At 42.1% G+C, this 18,623-nt stretch overlaps 1 protein-coding gene across 3 annotated transcripts in view; it reads left to right on the top strand.

Moving 5' to 3' along the window:
- Positions 1-6,026, top strand: part of SORL1 (sortilin related receptor 1) — an 89,493-nt gene extending 83,467 nt beyond the window's left edge. For all 3 annotated transcript variants that reach the window (XM_078870032.1, XM_078870033.1, XM_078870034.1), the window contains exon 47: positions 3,254-6,026. In XM_078870032.1, the coding sequence (XP_078726158.1) occupies positions 3,254-3,321 (68 nt within the window). In that variant the 3' untranslated portion in view covers positions 3,322-6,026. The remainder of the gene's footprint in view (positions 1-3,253) is intronic.
- Positions 6,027-18,623: the final 12,597 nt, after the last annotated feature.

The following is an 18,623-nucleotide window of genomic DNA, read 5'->3' on the forward strand; positions in this document are numbered from 1 at the left end:
GCGCTGGGTGTATATGTCGTGTGCCAGCGCGTATGTACGGGTGTGTGTGTGGTGACGCGCGCTGACGGGGAGGAGCAGGCGTCAGTGCGCGGGTGGGGGTAGTGCTGCTGATTGGCTGTGTGCCGGTGACGCGCCCAGAGGGAGTGATCGGGTAGCAGCGCGGTGTGATTGGTCGGGGAGTGGAAACACGCGCTGAGCGGAACCGGATCGTAGGGATAGCGCGTGGGGATTGGGTAACTGAGGAGCGGTGCCGACGTTGAGGTCCGCATCCGCTCCGTCTCCCGGGAAGAAGGGGTATATAAGGTGATGCACAGAGGAGCAGGGGGCAGAAGTGGAACCATCTAAGAATGAAGACGAAGGTGCAGAGATAGAGCCCGGAGAGCTGAGTAATGGAGAGTAGAGGAGAGTACGGTATAGTGTGTAGCCAGCGAGAGAGAACGGTCTACACGAGCTGAGTAATGTATAGTGTGTAGCCAGCGAGAGAGAACGGTCTACACGAGCTGAGTAATGTATAGTGTGTAGCCAGCGAGAGAGAACGGTCTACACGAGCTGAGTAATGTATAGTGTGTAGCCAGCGAGAGAGAACGGTCTACACGAGCTGAGTAATGTATAGTGTGTAGCCAGAGAGAGAGAACGGTCTACACGAGCTGAGTGCTGTATAGTGTGTAGCCAGAGAGAGAGAGAACGGTCTACACGAGCTGAGTAATGTATAGTGTGTAGCCAGAGAGAGAGAACGGTCTACACGAGCCGAGTATGCATACGGTGTAGCCAGAGAGAGAGGAAGGTCTACACGAGCCGAGTATGCATACGGTGTAGCCAGGGAGAGAGATGCAAAGTCTACACGAGGCGAGTGGAGAGTGTAGCAGAGGCGCAGAGTCTACACGAGGCGAGAGAGGAGTGTAGCCGAGGCGCGGAGTCTACACGAGGCACAGAGAGCCAGCAGCACAGAATCCAGAGTCAAGAGAAGCGCATTGTGAAGAAGAGAGGCCACGCGTTGTATTGTTACAAGTCAAGATTTAATAAAAGAAGTGTGTTCCCGTCAAGGAGTTTCCTGCCGTCATTTCCAATACTTCACAAGTATAACCCGTAAAAACAAAGTTTTTCACTATAAATCCTTTATATGCGTGGCGGCTAGAGTCCTCTCGTCCTCTGGCTTGAGATGGCTGCCACCTATGGGTCAGATGATTGCATGGCACCATTAAGCAATTGGTAATTAAATATAATATTTTTGTCCTATAAAGTGTAAAATTTTGGAAAAAAATTTTCACGAACATTAATTGTCACGCACAACGAGTCTGTGTGCAAAATGTCAGCTCGATTGGATCACGGGAAGTGGGTTAAAAAACGACCGAAAGATTTGCACGGTCGTAAGCAAGCAAGCAAGCGCGCAAGTGAACTTAATATAAAGGATTTTAAAAAGATAAATAGTTTTTTGTACGGTCAGTAATGCTGCTGTGCAGTCGTCGATACCCTTGTGAGGTTGGGTCATTGCCTCCTAAGAAAGAGATGGTGAACCCAGCTCTGCAGGGTTCTCCAAAGAAGGGAAATGCCGATGGTCCATCCCCCATGTAGGTGCCTCTGCTTTGCCAAACGGCTGGCCGGTGGCCCCCGGGTGCTGGGAGTTGTTTGGGGGTAGAGGACAGCGTTAGCCCTTTCCCGTTCCGAGACGTCTGCAAGTTGCAGAGTGGGTCCCGTTCACCGTTGAATCTCGTTGGAGACCATCGTGGTAATGCTCGTGCATGGCACAAAGTGCCGGCCCTTGGTACCACCTAGATGTGGCCAATAACACACGCTTAGACAAAGTTGAAGTGTCGATTTAAAGCTTTCGTGACTGCAGGGATTCATCTTCTTGGTTCTTTCGGTAAAGTCACGTAGAAAGAATTTAATAAAATAATAAAAATAAAACATTCTAAAATAATTCTCACGACGTTTCGGCCACAACGCAAGTAGCCGTCTTCAGGTGAAGAACAGGTCTGCCAAGGAGACAGAATTCAGATTCTGTCTCCTTGACGTCGTGAGAATTATTTTATTATGTTTTATTTTTATTATTTTATTAAATTCTTTCTACGTGACTTTACCGAAAGAACCAAGAATAAAAAGTTGAAGTGGTTAGTCCCTTAACAAGCTGCAGCGTCATGCTAAACAAGTTCTCACTATCCATATCCGGATAAATAAAATGTTGTACAGATATTTGTTTTGTAGAAGCAGTCGTTTATCGGCCGAAGTACAAAGGAAGGTCTTGAGCTTAGATTTAGACACGGAGTTGACGGTACGGAGTGCAGGGGGAGAAGGGTCCTTCAGGCAGGGTGGCCGGCTTTCATTGATGGAATCGATGCAGGCACCTGACACGGGCTCCAAACAACAGCTTTTACTTCAGTACAAAATCTTTTGAAGTTGGCATCGGAAGATTAATTTCACTGAGGAGAGAACAGTTATTTATTCTTACTGTAACTCGTAGCTATAAAGTTTCTGTTTGTTCATGTGTGCTTTGCTTATATCAATTGTATCATGTAAGCACATGTACGCATACATTCATTCGGCCATGCGGTGCACTGATAGTATATGTATAGCGGTGGTGTTTTGGTCAATGTCCATTGCTACTACGATATTTGCGTCCTGTTATCTAATATCAAGCCACGTACATTAAGTGACCATTGGTATGTGAGCCTAGCCTGGAACCTGCCTTCGTTTCAACTGATATTACATTGAGTACCTCTGGTGCAGTGTCAACACCAGCACTTGGCAAACATTTTGGCTGGATGTGGTTCTGTGACCCCCACTATCACCTTCATTACTGAGTCGGCTTATATAAGTCCTCAGTGACCTACATTTTTCCCAGTTCTATTTTCTGACTTGAAAGCTATCTCTGTACGATGCAGTACTGTACATGGGGTGAATTTTACACGTGCAAATGTATTGCCTAGAATATACACATTATTATGCACAGGCTTAACCAAGCGTTATTGGTTGTTAGGTGGCTGTTAAGTTTACAATGTTTCAATCGTGTGCCCATAACTCTGCTGCTAGAGGGGTATGTGTGGTCCAAGTGAGTATTGTTTCCCACGTTGAAATGTCATCGTTGTTACCTTTATTGGTGAACTGGCTAAAAAAACCATTCGGGCTAAAAGTCTCTTTTTCAAGAAGGGACTTGGGTTACGGAGAAAAATGGAGGAATTGCCAACAAACAGTACAGCAAAAGTAAAATATCATAAAGATAATCCTGAAATCTAACCAAACATTTTCTTTTTTTCAGGGGATGAAGATGAAGATGTGCCGATGATTCAGGGCTTCTCGGACGATGAACCGCTTGTAATTGCTTGAGGCGTCATGCTGTGGTTGCCCGTTTAGTTGTGGGAAGATTTATTTTTGAAAAGGCGTCAAAAATTAAACATGCCAAAAATTGCACTTTTTCTCACATTGTAACATATTGCTGGTCAAAAGTGAATTTTAAGTTACTTTGCAGTTGATTTTTTTCTTCCTCTTTCCCCCAAAGTTTGGCAAGCCTCTTGTGTTTTTTTTAGCAGCTTTATTTCTGGGCCTCGTTGGTACTTCATCTTTACGACACCCAATTAGATGTTTTTCTGCAATGCCTAGTGACAAGGTACAGGTACCTGATGCATCAGCCGCTACTCACAGAAGTGCTTTCTTTGCTGTGTGAAAGCATTGTGCGATATGCTCCGCTGTTTACACTTTTAAAGACGAGCACTCCCCTCTGTACTTCTCAAATGTTGCGCAAACACTGTTAAGTAACTGTGTTGAATATGTGATGATACGTTTAAGGGTCCATGCTTTGCTTCGGTTAAGGGGTGGGGGTGGGGTTCAATTATTTGTTAAGACAATTTGGCCAGATTGTTCACAATATATAAAATGGCGAGAAAAAAAAGTTGGATCACATGTTATAAGCAATTTGCTTTTATGGTACCTATTAAAATGTGTGGCTATATGGGAGTCCACTTTTGGGTTTGATATTTGTATAATTTCATTCTCAGGAATGTTGTAAACCACATGCATTCATCTGGTTGTCGAGCATAGTATAACCATAATCTTACGTTTTGTTTTTAAGGTCTGTTTTACCTGGTACAAAACAAACTTACTGGAGTGGAATGCAGTTTTGGTGTTGTGACGGGAGGATTTCTGTTCATGTGATTTAAATGTCAGCGAGCGGAAGCTGATGATGACGGGTACAATGTCGCATATTTCTAAGTGAAAAACGTCGGCTATATAACCAAATATAGAACATGACAGTTACACCATATGCACAAATGTTACACTGGGTGTGGGCAGTTCATTGTGGTGAGAGGGAAAATATGTGATAGTGGGATATGCGACATTGTGCTGGATTTTTTATTTTATTTTATTCGGTAAATCAAAAGTTTGTCAAAGGAAGAGATTTCCTGTAAAACGGAATTTAGTTCAGTTTTATTATATGCCTTATCTGTAATTCCATTAATTGGCTGGACGAAATGTATTACACAGGTGGTAATTCATTAATAAATCCTCAGAAAGTCATGGAATTGCAGTACCAATATAGTTTTAACAAAAAGGTAATCAAATATTTTGAGTGGCTGGAAATGTCCACCGCCAAAATTGTGCACTTTGCCTGAAGTGGTTTGTGCCATTAAAGCTGCGTTCTTCCCTAAAAGTTTAAAGTTTTTGTTGAGAATTGCATAACCAACGAGTTTTTAGTGACCAATTTCAAAGCCCATGACTTGATAAGAGGCCGCCTTTTCTTTTGGCTCATTGATTTAACGGGGCGTATGCGACATGTATATTTTTGTAATATTCCGCTTTTGAAAGGAATGTTAGATATGTCAACATACAGTTAGAAGCATTCGTACAGCGATGGTTCATGTCTGGTACATTTTAAAGTTTCCATCTTATAAGTTTAACACGAGACCACACATTCTATGCAGTATGGTCCAGGTAAATGTTTTTCATCATATACTATTTTACTACCAGAAAACAATAAATACGGGGGTTAATCTAGCAACGCAGCATTGTGAATTGATAGAGAAAACATAGTGACGATAAAAGTAAGCCAATTTTTTTGAGCCGATTTAAGCGAGTTGAACGTTGGCGGCTTTATTATTTGTGTCGTGATTGCATGGTAGGATTTGCATGTAAATAGTGAGCACACTTCGGTTATTCGCTTGCCATTTGAAGAATTAACTTTAAGGGTTAATGTTCTTGGTTTAAACAATGTGTTTTCCCATTCTGGCAACTGGCATTGAAGCTAACATAAATCTACACATATTTTAGAACATTTGCGCTTCTGCAGTGATAACAGAAAATACGCAAATGTAGAAAGACATTCACACCTTTAATGAATTCAAATGTGCTTTGATGTGCGTGCTTATGACAAACTAAGCAGTAGTTGATGTTTAATTCCGAAATACAAAATGTGAATATAGGGACAGTGCTGGACAATTTTGAGAGTAGGTTAATTTTGGCTTGAGTTGGTTGGGTCTAAGGTTTTCTTTGACTTTCTTATTTTCAAGATGTGTTTTTATTGTGGCATTTTAATATGTATATTAAGCACAAATTCCACTTCAAAGGTTTTTTTTTTCTTCAGATTATTCCTTATGGTTTTACATATCTATGGAGTTTTAGTGACATACAAAGAAATCTAATGTCCACCGTTTGGCTCCATAATGATGCATTTTTTTACTGACATCCACACTCACAAGCAACCTTCCACATTGTCAGGTTCCGTATAATTGTTTTAAATATCTTAAATCTCCTTCCTCCATGTGCGTATAAAAAAGTTTTGTTTTATTGTCGAATTTTTTGTGTCTTCATGAATCTTGCATATCATTTGATCCTGATTTAAATGTCAAGCTTGCTTGCAGGAGCCTTGACTTATTTGGAGGAAATCAAAAGTTAACATACACACGAAGGGTGGTTCTGTTTTGGGTAATTCTTGCACTGTTACTTTGCTTAATTGAGCATAAAATGTGAGCTTTGTTTTGCAATACTGTATATGTTTTTAAATATTCTGTATTCTCTCAATAAACAAAGGCAAAACATTTCCTCGTGGCTTTATTTTGAATGTTGCTACTGATTATTAGATGTGTAAATCTGATCAATGTAATTGGCCAAAACCTGTTCCACATCACGATTTAATAAGAGTGGCAAATTTGGTTATGCACCCGTCCTTGTGAGGAGTGCATTGCATTGCTTAACTGCATTCCTTCACTAATGACGATTTCACTTTGTACTGCCACGGTAAATATTTGTAAATCGAATTGTATTTTACGGAAGATTACACGCTTAAAAATCTATACATGGAAAAAAATGCATCAAACGTGTTTATGCAAGTGCATTGCTGTTGGATTCCATGAAACAGTTTACCAGTACGCAAATATCTTCTTGGTTCTTTCGGTAAAGTCCCCCTCCAACCCAGCAGCTTAAATATACGCTGCCAAGCCTGGTGGTTTTCATTCAGACGCTGTCTTTCCGACAGGCCTGTTCTTCACCTGCGGACGGCTGCTTGCGTTGTGGCCGAAACGTCGTGAGAATTATTTTATTATGTTTTATTTTATTATTTCCCTTCTACGTGACTTTACCGAAAGCACCAAGAAGATGAATCCCTGCAGTCACGAAAGCTTTAAATCCAAATTTAGTACGCAAATACTTTTATACCAATACTCTGCAAGCTATGTACGTACATGTGTTGAAAAGGAGTGAGACCATTTATCTCGCTAACTTTTATTTGACCAGGTCAGGCCCACTGAGCTTTAAGTCTTTTTCAGAAGCGCCCTGGCCACGTAAGATGTCTCAACGAAGTGGCTTATGTGGAAATTTATATCAGCAACAAAATACTTTAAACGCACGTTGATTCGAAATGTGGAGGGCAAAACCAGAGGTCCCGGAGAAAATTCCACGCGACCACGGGGAGAGACACTCCAAATAAATAGGTGTTAGGGTCGGAATTGAACCCTGTTCTGTATACCAGGCAAAATAATTAACATCTCGCCACCACTAATAGTTGAGTGGTTATCTTCCCATCCAAACAGCCTTAATTGGAGGGCTTTGTAGTGGGAGAGCAGGGATTTTGCTAAGTTATACCTTCGATATGGAAAGCCTTGTTGACTGGGCAAGCCAGATCCAGGCACTGATGGCTGCAGGGGTTGCTGTGCCATGGAAGGGCAACGCAGCACGGTGGAATGGTCGGACTCACTGCCGCGCGTGTTGCAACATTGTAACCGAGGTTTTCTTTTCGAAAAATATAAAACTGCAGCCATGCAATTTCCCGCACCACTGCCGGCAGAAGGGCCTCCACTAGAGGGAGCTCTATAGAGCCCCGCTCTGTCGAGTGTACGTTGGCCTATACTCTTAAACGCAGACCAGACGGCTTGGAAGATGTGTGAGTACCCACTCTTTACCCCACCACACGTGTTTCGTTTATTCCCCCCCACCAGTACCTCCCGATGAGCACGGTTGGCTACGTACAAAGCGAATGAAGTTCAACATAGATACTCATACTCTTAGTTCTTTCGGTAAAGTCACGTAGGTAAAAAATGAAATTAAAATTAATAAAATAAAAATCACGACGTTTCGGAGGCAACACAAGTCTCCGTCATCAGGTGGGACCGTCAGCCAGATTTGCTGCATTGTGAGGCAGGGATTTAAGATGCAAGCTCTTAAATACAAGTTAAGGGGGAGGAGAGGGGGGGGGGGCTGCCTCACTTGATGCAGCAAGTCTGGCTGTGACGGTCCCACCTGATGACGGAGACTTGTGTTGCCTCCGAAACGTCGTGATTTTAATTTTATTTTTATTAATTTTAATTTCATTTTTTACCTACGTGACTTTACCGAAAGAACTAAGGGTATGAATCCTTGCAGTCACGAAAGCTTCAAATCTAGAACATAGATACTGCCCAACACGTAGCCCCACATAGCCTATGGCAACCTGGTCTTACGATTAGCGCGGGTTGGCTTACGTACGGTGCGGAGGAAGTTGAACGTGCGTGCAACGTAAATGTCACAACGCCGAATGTCCACTCTGGTGGCGGCCTTTCCAGTAGGGGGCTGTCTGACTCCGCACGCCGCGTCCAACCGCTGCAAGGCGTTGCAGTCGGAGGCTTTTGCTTTGCTACCAAGAGGAATTGCGTGAATCTATCGTGCGACGCTCTCTTCATTAAACCTTTTGTTCTCCTCCTCGGCTTGTCTGTTACACGATCCTTCCCACACAACCCGCTCCCCACCCCCCCCCACAATGGTCCCATGTTATTTGCTGCGATTGCATCTTTGCTTCGCATTGCCGACAAGGTTTAAATAAAATAGATTTGAAGCTTTCGTGACTGCAAGGATTCATATTCTTAGGTTTTTTCGATAAAGTCACGTAGGTAAAAAATTTAAATTAATAAAAGTAAAATAAAACAAAATAAAAAATCACGACGTTTCACGACGTTTCGGAAGCAACACAAGCCTCCGTCTTCAGGTTTGTGTTGCTTCCGAAACGTCGTGATTTTTTATTTTGTTTTATTTTACTTTTATTAATTTAATTTTTTTTTACCTACGTGACTTTACCGAAAAAACCTAAGAATATTTAAATAAAATAATACAAGCGTCCCGAAATATATGTGTGTGTGTAAACCGTTACAACTTGTCGCACCGATTATACATCTTGCGGTTGATAGAAATCGCCGACAGCAAACGTGCGTTTCATTTAGGCTTGTTAAAAAATATATAACTCCGTGAGCAAAGGTTCCCAAAGTAGATCTTTGAAAATGTATCCCCCCCCCCCCCCCCTAGATTGATATTTTAGATGTATTCCAGTAGGGTAGGAATATGTAATATATAAATGCGTTGGACTGAAAAAATGAAAATGCGTAGATTGTTAACAGTGGGTCTACCGCTTATCTTTTTTTTTAAATGCCATGTTCATAATGAGTTCATTAAACGCATTTCTCAAATTGTCAACACGAGATTTGATTGAAATCCAAGTAAGGCAATCAAATATTGGTATAAATGTACAATTGCATGCTTTATTTAAATCGTATGAGAGCACTATGAGACCAAATGTCTTCTTGTTTTTAAATGGATACCTGGGAAATAAAGCAATTCACGAAATAAGTAAATTAAAATTATCATCAGCAGCAGCAGTCATGATCAATCCACTGCTTGGTGAAGCCTCCTCCAAGCTTTCATTCTTTCAGTCCGGTGATCACAATCCACCAAAGAAAGTTTAATAATAATAATAAAAACTGACATCATTATTTCATGTCAAATAACATACAGATAGCAACGCCTCAACAATAAATATTAAAAAATACAACAAACCAGTACGCATAATCAGTATAAAATTACGTATACATATTCAGGGATTTATTAAAAAGGAAATATCATTATAATTACCAAGCAACCAATCGAAAATGTTCAGTAAAAACTGAAAATAAGGATTAAAACAGGTTGGAATGCTTATGGAAAACTGAACTTAATGAAAAAGCAATATGCGAAAATAAGAGAGGTTTTAACCTGTACATTATTTGCTGCAACGTGGATCGGAAACGTGGGCATTGAAACAATAAAATGTAACTCGATCTGTAAAGTGTGAAAGAGAAACCCAGGGAGGTCCGTCACGGGACGATGGTGGAGACAAACAACGGAGTGGCAGCCAAAGGACGGAACGCGCCACGAGAGGAAGTCCACCTCGGATCTGAAGCACGCTGCGCGGTCCTGGGCCTCGCCTAGGTCGACTCGGTCTTAAATTAGTAACTGGAGCGTTGTGGGAACATCGCCACTGGGGTGGCAAAGGCGGCTGCGGCGTGGTGATAGCGAGGTGGTTTTACCCCCTCGTGTGCCGTGAACTTCATAGGTGCTTGTTAAAGGCACTTGCCCAAACAGTCTATGGTGACTATTTGGGATGGTCTTCTTGGTTCTTTCGGTAAAGTCACGTAGAAGGGAAATAATAAAATAATAAAAATAAAACATAATAAAATAATTCTCACGACGTTTCGGCCACAACGCAAGCAGCCGTCCTCAGGTGAAGAACAGGTCTGTCGGAAAGACAGCGTCTGACCTGTTCTCTTCTTCACCTGAGGACGGCTGCTTGCGTTGTGACCGAAACGTCGTGAGAATTATTTTATTATGTTTTATTTTTATTATTTTATTATTTCCATTCTACGTGACTTTACCGAAAGAACCAAGAAGATGAATCCCTGCAGTCACGAAAGCTTCTAATAGAAATGTATTTGGGATGGACTTCATCTCGCAGTGGATAGACAATGGCTGATGATGATGATGATGACCAAAACAGAACGGGAGTAGGTAAGGAGAAATGTTCTCATTGGGCCAGTTTTACAGCACACACAACTCACGCGTTGCATTGCGGGTGATGTGGAATTGAATTGGAATATATTAAAACACAACGGGGCAATGAAAACGTTGAGATTTGAGAGTCGGAAGAGCACATCAAGGGGCTGGCGAGAGTGCATTGCAGGAAATGTATTTAATAACAAATCAAATTTTGTATAGTGTATAATATATCAATAGAAAAGAATCGCTCTGCAGTTCATTGCAGAAGGTAAAATATAACGTTCAATATTTAAGTGTTTTCCATTACGCATTCCACAAGTAGTGACTAATCCCATATCTGCATTTCCCATAAATATGCTAAATTCCTCTTGATATTTCTAGATTTGAAGCTTTCGTGACTGCACGGAATCATACTCTTAGTTTCTTCGGTAAAGTCACGTAGGTAAAAAATTAAATAAAAATTAATACAAATAAAAGAATAAAAATCACGACGTTTCGGAGGCAACACAAGCTTCCGTCTTCAGGTGAAACCGTCACAGCAAAATATCTGATATGCAAATTCCTTTGTCAAGGCGCCCCTTCCCCCTCCAACCCAGCTTAAATATACGCTGCCAAGCTTGGTGGTGTTCATTCAGACGCTGTCTTTCCGACAGACCTGTTCTTCACCTGAGGACGGCTGCTTGCGTTGTGGCCGAAACGTCGTGAGAATTATTTTATTATGTTTTATTTTTATTATTTTATTATTTCCATTCTACGTGACTTTACCGAAAGAACCAAGAAGATGACTCCCTGCAGTCACGAAAGCTTTAAATCGAAAATTACGCTAAGTATTTAGAAACTTTAGATGCTCAATATATATATAAAAAGCTGTATCGGTAAGCGAATTACATCCTTTAAATGGGAATCCAACCCAAATTTCCCGAGCAATGGCTAGAGGTGCTGCCACTACGCCAGATAAAAAGCAATGCGTGTGTTCATAGAACTTAGGGGAGAAACATATTTACAGTACATACGCAACAATAACTTTGGCAGGATCTTACAGAGCCGGCTCACACTACCGTGACCGTGACCACCTGTTCGCCACAATGGATGGTTGATGAATGGGCAAAAAATCTCCACTCTCTCTATTCGCCTTACCCAAACATGCACTCTCTGACAAACGCTGAGAGCATTGCGCCATCCATTATCGATAAGCAATGCACGACTGTGTCTCCTTAATAAATCTGTCTCTCCAAGTGAAATTTGTATTTTTTTTTAAGTACTTTTTTTGCAGAGCCCATCAGCCCAATAGCGCTTTTGCGAGTGCATCATTTCAACAGCATTGATTCAGTTCATGCAATCTGTGGACTGGTTTTGACATACGTGCCTCAATGAGCAGCAGGGCATGCTTGAAGCAGACAATGTAGTCTGCTTATCTACTGTATTTTGCTATTTATATTCTGTACATGCAATGTGGTGGTCACATGACGTGCAAGCAAGGCATTATGGGAGTTGTGCCTTCCAGCTGTCTGTGAGCCTCACACCTGAGCGTGATGCTACTTTTCTCAGTTATCCACTCGTCACCCGTTTCTTCGTGACTCGCAGATGGCAGTGAGGCAGTGATCGCCGGCGCTGTTAATTATTCCCAAAGTAAAACTCGCGTTTGGGGAAAGGGGAGTGTATTGTACAGCTCTTTTGTGTTTTGATCCTCCTGGAAATTCACGTGGTTCATCAGATACAAACTGGATTCATGGGCAAACAGCCTGGCAATACGTTGAATATGCGCCTGCCATGAGTTTAGGAGAAAATATAGCGTACTCAAGTAATGGATTGTCCTCCCAGAAAGTGCTGTGGAGGCAAACCTCCCCTCCCCCCCCCCCATTAAATGATGTTAAAAGCAGTTGCTTGATCGTAAACGTGCTTTTTTGTTGAGGATCTGGGATATATGAAGTGGAGAAAAGGGTACATTTACGTCTGGAGGGAAACCGTGAATGATGAGGAGGGTTGAATCAAGTTCACGCAGGAATAGACTCGATGGGTAGATTGACCTTTTCTGCTTGCTGTTAAAGACCTCTCGTTGTGGCGCAATTCATGTCAACACAAAACGTTTCGGTCAACGGGCCCTCCAACCTTTCCGTGTTATGCCTCAATTCCACTAGTGACCACCTCAAACGGTCTATCGTCTCTATCTTTGATGATGATAACGAGCCACGAAAGCGGCTATGATGGGACGACTTGAGTTGGCCTGACTGTTTAGTGGATAATTATATATCTGTGTTTGTATCAGTCGGTGCGGTTGGAAAAACACAGATGGCAAGTCGCCTGTTATAGGTTGCAGGCACGAGCCATTTCAGTTTTTTTATCACCATTTTTGGCCAAAACTATAAATGCAGATTGCCATTCACATTAGCCCTGTTTATTTTACCCCCTTTCAAATGGGGGTTAATACCACAAAACGTATGATTGGCCAAATGGTGTTCATGTAAATACCATTTGCTATTTCATCACGCGGTGCCCTCGGGCTGCCCGTCTGCTTGCATTGAGAGCTATTGATACACCGCGCAGAGATCCATTTTAGCACTGCAGAACAAAAGCGTGTTCAAGTAATGCGAGCGTATTTGCTTGGGATCTTATTTTTCGATTGTCATAAAATTGCGACGGCCACCCACGCATATCTTCACGAGCCAGACACGCGAAAGTTGCACACGTATCCGGTCGCAGTTGTTTCTTTGTCGCGGTGCTAAGCAATTTGGATATTTTTTTTTTCTGACACGCGGGTGAAAACGTTACATTTGGGAAAATCGACTCGTCGTCGTTTATTTTCAAACGTCAATCGATTCCGTGGTGATGCATCATGCACGCGCGGCGATTTCATCGTTCAACTTTTCATCCTCGAATTTCGTCGCCCGATGAAACCGTGAACAATGTGAACGCATTAGCCTGTGAACGTTGCCTGGGCTTGTTCATCCACTGCGGGTGGAACCGAGATGATTCAAGCACCACGCACAATTTCGATTTAAAGCTTTCGTGACTGCAGGGATTCATCTTCTTGGTTCTTTCGGTAAAGTCACGTAGAAGGGAAATAATAAAATAATAAAAATAAAACATTCTAAAATAATTCTCACGACGTTTCGGCCACAACGCAAGCAGCCGTCCTCAGGTGAAGAACAGGTCTGTCGGGAAGACGGCTGCTTGCGTTGTGGCCGAAACGTCGTGAGAATTATTTTATTATGTTTTATTTTTATTATTTTATTATTATTTCCCTTCTACGTGACTTTATCGAAAGAAACAAGAAGACGAGGCACAATGTTTGCGCTTCGCGAAGATGCCCATCCTCCCTCCACCCACGAGCCGATGGTTATGGAGGTCGTTCAAGCTGCGGTTGTTGTTGGATTATAGACCTCTTTTTTCTGGCTTCCATTCCCTTTTGGCATCTTTACAAGAGCTTTACAGTGCGCACTGTAATGCCTCCAGACTGGTGACGAGAGCTCTTTGAAACGACGTTAGAAACCCATCGTTGGGTTCACCATTAGCAGATTTCCGCGCGTCTCGGTCACGACATGATCACTGGCCTCACTCATTGAGAAACAATTTTTGTTTATTTAGTTCATTTCATAGGAGGAAGTTTGACTTCTGTATGTAGGGGGGGGTGGCTTCCTCCCTAACATTATGAATCACGGATGCATAGAATTAATACATTTATTTTTATCTTAATTGTAAACGAATGAAAATAAATGAATAAAGATGTCCACATGTGCTCCTCCCCAATCTCCACCCGTGGTTAATTTCTTCTTACAGTTCAGATATTTTAGTTTAAATATTTCCGTTGTTCAACATTACTCTTTTCCTCGTGTCGCATCTCGTTATTTTTTTTCCCTGTCCACTGTCAGTGTTTATAACATCATCTTCTGCGGTTTACATTTAAAATGCTAAGCTATTATGGCAGCAATCTTCCAGACATTCTTAAAGGTTGTGAAGTCGAAAGAAGTTAAAAGCAGGATTTCAAGCTGTTGAGTCTGGACCTACAGCTGGTGATGAATGACAGCGGCTGTGTATTCGGTGAAATAAAATGATCATTCACGCACTCGCAGCCAATGAATTATCTTTGCAGACCTCTACAATGGAGTGTTATTCTTCTAAGTTTAACCTCTTTCGCACCGAACGTAGCCAACCGTGGTAATCGGAGGTGCGGGAAAAGGACAACAAACTAAACACAAAAAACTGTTAAATAACAAGTGCATTTTGTGAGTTTATGACAAATAGGCGAGGCCTCCACAGGAAGGCCCTCAGACACTACTACTATTTTTTTTATTATACCAGACTCACCGATTTAAAGCTTTCGTGACTGCAGGGATTCATCATCTTGGTTCTTTCGGTAAAGTCACGTAGAAGGGAAATAATAAAATAATAAAAATAAAACATTATAAAATAATTCTATAGTGAGAATTATTTTATAATGTTTTATTTTAATTATTTTATTATTTCCCTTCTACGTGACTTTACCGAAAGTCACGTAGAAGGGAAATAATACCGAAAGTCACGTAGAAGGGAAATAATAAAATAATAAAAATAAAACATTATAAAATAATTCTAACTATAGAATTATTTTATAATGTTTTATTTTTATTATTTTATTATTTCCCTTCTACGTGACTTTACCGAAAGTCACGTAGAAGAAGACAGACTCACCGAGTTATACGGCTCTTTTCAGCGGTGACCTGGCCACCACAAGTGATAGTTCAACCAGGTGGCTAATCGCATGCAAATGCAAAGCAGAAGCCAAATACTCTCTAAGCGCGTGACGTTGATTCTAAATGTGGAGTGAAACACTGGAGGACCCAGAGAAAAATCCACGCGACCAAGGGAAGAACGTGCAAACTAGAAATATGCATGCATCAGGGTCGGGGTCGAACCCACGACCTCCTGCTGTATACCAGGCGAGGTAGTTAACATCGCGCCACCGCAGCGCCCTAAGATGACAAGGCCACGGGGCTCAACTCGCTCAGCGGTGGATCACTGTCGGCGAGAGGCCCTGTGTGGAAACGGGGGGGAAGCTGCAGCAGTAGCCGCAGCAGCAGCAAAGCACGCCCATGAAGAGCTCCCACCAAGCCTGGGCTGAATTTCGTCCGTCCGCCGCTTTGCAAACTCGACGGCGCTTTGCTTCAACTAATCTCAAATAATTTTTTTGGGATTCACGAATTCAATTTGACACTTCTCCTGGGATCTTTATTGCTGCCGTTCGTAACGGTACCACCTCGACCGCCACACCCCCCCCCCCCCCCAATGCCTCGTACCTCTTGGCCCCCTTTAAATGTTTTCTGGACACCCCACTGCGAAGCAATGAGGCGCACGGTGGACCCCCCCCCCCGCCCCATCAAGAACTTAAGTGGAGGCTTCAGCACGCACGCAATTAGCAATGCATATATTTTTGTGTTCAGTCCGTGCGAAACTCTGATGGCCTGCACACCTGCAACTGCACTGAACAAAGGCCGTATTCTTTCCCACTTTTTTGGCAGGAAGTGACTTGTTTCCCTCCAATGTAGACCCCGAGATTCTCTCGGCTTTTTCCGCACCCCCCAACCCACCCACTCCTCTCCCCCCCCCAGAAACTCACGGAGTTGACCCTCACTCCATCCCACACCCTCGGCCACCCCAACTCCCAGCCTGGCTCACCTCTGCACTCCCCCACCCCCAAAAAAGGCAAAAGCTGTGTTGTGTTTAATTTCCAAAGTTGGTTAAAAAAAAAGAAAAATCGGTGATTAAAATACCTTCAGTCAGGGAATGTACAGGGTGTTTGCAGTCATTAGGGGCCTGTTAAATTTAAAAGCACTAAGTGATTCGCTAAAAACATTGATGGAATAATTGTAACGGTTTGGGGGTCCTGATTGGGGTGGATAATGGGCGAAGTGCCCAGGATATGATTGAAGGCTTTAAGTGGTGCGCGCGTGTGTGTTTGTGGATGTATGTTTATGCGGGGAACATTTTTCTCACCAGTCAAATAAAAGTTATAGCCAAATTCCCCAAAAATGCGTTGCAAGTTATGAAGTTGCTGATTTACAATATTAACTGGACATTTGTATGCATAACGGGTATGATATAGATGTGTATACACAGCAGACTTATGCAGTGAAAATAATTCCATTAATTAATATTAAGCAGCGGCACGTGACTCACGATACAGCGATTAAAAAAGGTTCAGAGATTTTAATTCAACTCAGCACTGACTGACAAAACATCACAAGAATGTGTTATTAAACTCAAATATTATGCAATCCACCTACATCTATAAATGATTACCTTATGGTGTGACTAAGCTCTGCTATAGAAATGCATATAATTTAACAGATAAACTAAAACGCACATTTTTGAATTTAAAAGTTTAGTTTTATATATATAAACCACGATGTTATATGCACTGTTGACCTACATTGTAAATTTGCTAAAGAAATAAACCTCCACACTTTGATGGATATGTCATATGAATGGGTCCCATTTAGCCTGATTCTTTATATATTTCGAATATCAAGAGCCAGCATCTACTGATGCAACAGTTTCCACGTGGTATTCCCCACTGATAAACGTGATATTTTAAAAATGTGGGGAGAATATATTTGCTTCAGGTGTTTGCGAGAAAAATGCAGGTTGCAGGTGCTCGACAATTGAAATAGGTGACAATGGGAGGTGTTCACACGTGGACTTTTTGGTGCCAGCGGCATTGTGTTTCCAAGCTGGGGTGATGCCAATGTTCATACAGAATTCCTGGAAGTCATTATTTTCTTTAAAACCCAAGCCCACGTGACCTTTTCCTATCCATAGGTCGTGCGGCACGCTGAGCTGCTTGGGGTCAAGGTAGTGAATGGAATGGGCTTGAGCAGCCATCTCTCGCTGGGTAGAACATTGTGCAACCCTTGTGGAATATTCAGCTGATCATTTATTTCTCTCCCCCCCCCCCTCCATCTATCTCCCCTCTATTCAAATTTAAATTTCCGACAGTTTCGAAGCTACTGACGTGAAGTGGAGAAAAAAAAAATAAACTGAAAATGCACATTCACGATGACAACATTTGACGTTTATCGGAGGTTGACCGCGTGGCTCAAAGTTTCAAAGGTCAGAGTTGCGAACCTGCATTGCTTTAGAGATCCTAAGTTCGAATCTGGGTTTGTACAACTTGTAAATAAATCGGAGGTTTCCCAAGCATAATGAGTTTATGATCTCAGGCCAATCCCAAATTACTACGTAAAAAAACAACCAAGCATAACCTAATGCGTCACGCTTAATATGGCGACAATTCCACAAATAAGACTAAATAATAATAATGGTTGGATTCAAGCGACAAACACCAGTCTCACAGTGGAGCGGGTAGAAAAACGCGACCTGGTACTGCGGTAAAGGTCAAAGGGTTCACGTGCAGGACTATTTGGAGCCATCCTGTAAATTGACAAACAGGTTACACTTCCCTGTGAGATTTCCGAGTGGATTATTTGTCTCATGCCAGTGCAGGCACCGTCGTAATGAACGTGGGGGGACGGAGAAGGGGGGGGAAGGCGAAAAAAAACCGTACATATTTATAAAATGTAAAATATTATATTAAAGAGTGTTTCTTACATCTAATGAAAACCAAGTTTAATGTCACAAAAGGCGTTTTAAAGCATTCCAGATGTAGTTTATTTTTTTTTCGAGATTGGGCAAAGGCTCTAGCTACGCCATGCTGCTCTCCTCGCTAATTTTGGTTCGGAGCTGAGACATTTTTGTTGTTGTGCGATCCTTCTGAACACGAAGCTCTGGGAGGGAGAAAAAAATTTGCTCTCTCGAGCGCGGTCCTGTTTAGTATCAAAGTATTTATTTTATTTGCGACAATATTTTTTGTTCATGACCAACATTCCTTCGACATTGAAAAATGCGCGAGGGAGAAAAGTGTTCACTTTTCACATTCGCAATATTATTATCCGTGAGCCTGACTCCGCATTGGATTTATTTGGGGCGCAAAATAACATTTCCGTGAATGTTTGTGCAAAGAAAAAAAGAGCTATAATCCACATTTTAAACTGTATTTTTCACTATTCAACGTAAGATTTTTATTTTCCTTTTGTCACGAGGGGAGTTTTTTTTTATTGTTTGGAAGATTCCACACAAGGTCTACGTGACATTATCTTCACGCTCCCTGCAGCCACGTTTTGCATTAACTCTTAAAACGAACGTCTCGAAAATCCCAACTCTCCAAACTTTCACCTCCGGCCTTTCCGCCGACTGTTACAAGAATCCGAACGAACGCCTCGAAATTCCCACGGCCAATTCGCGGCCAAAGAACCACTTCGCTTTAGCCGTGGGCTAGTGGCATTGGCACAGAGACCTCCCGCGGGGAAAGGAAAAGCAAAACAACAAAC

The sequence above is a fragment of the Lampetra fluviatilis genome, chromosome 29, assembly GCF_964198595.1.
Source record: "Lampetra fluviatilis chromosome 29, kcLamFluv1.1, whole genome shotgun sequence".
In the NCBI taxonomy this organism is placed as follows: Eukaryota; Metazoa; Chordata; class Hyperoartia; order Petromyzontiformes; family Petromyzontidae; genus Lampetra; species Lampetra fluviatilis.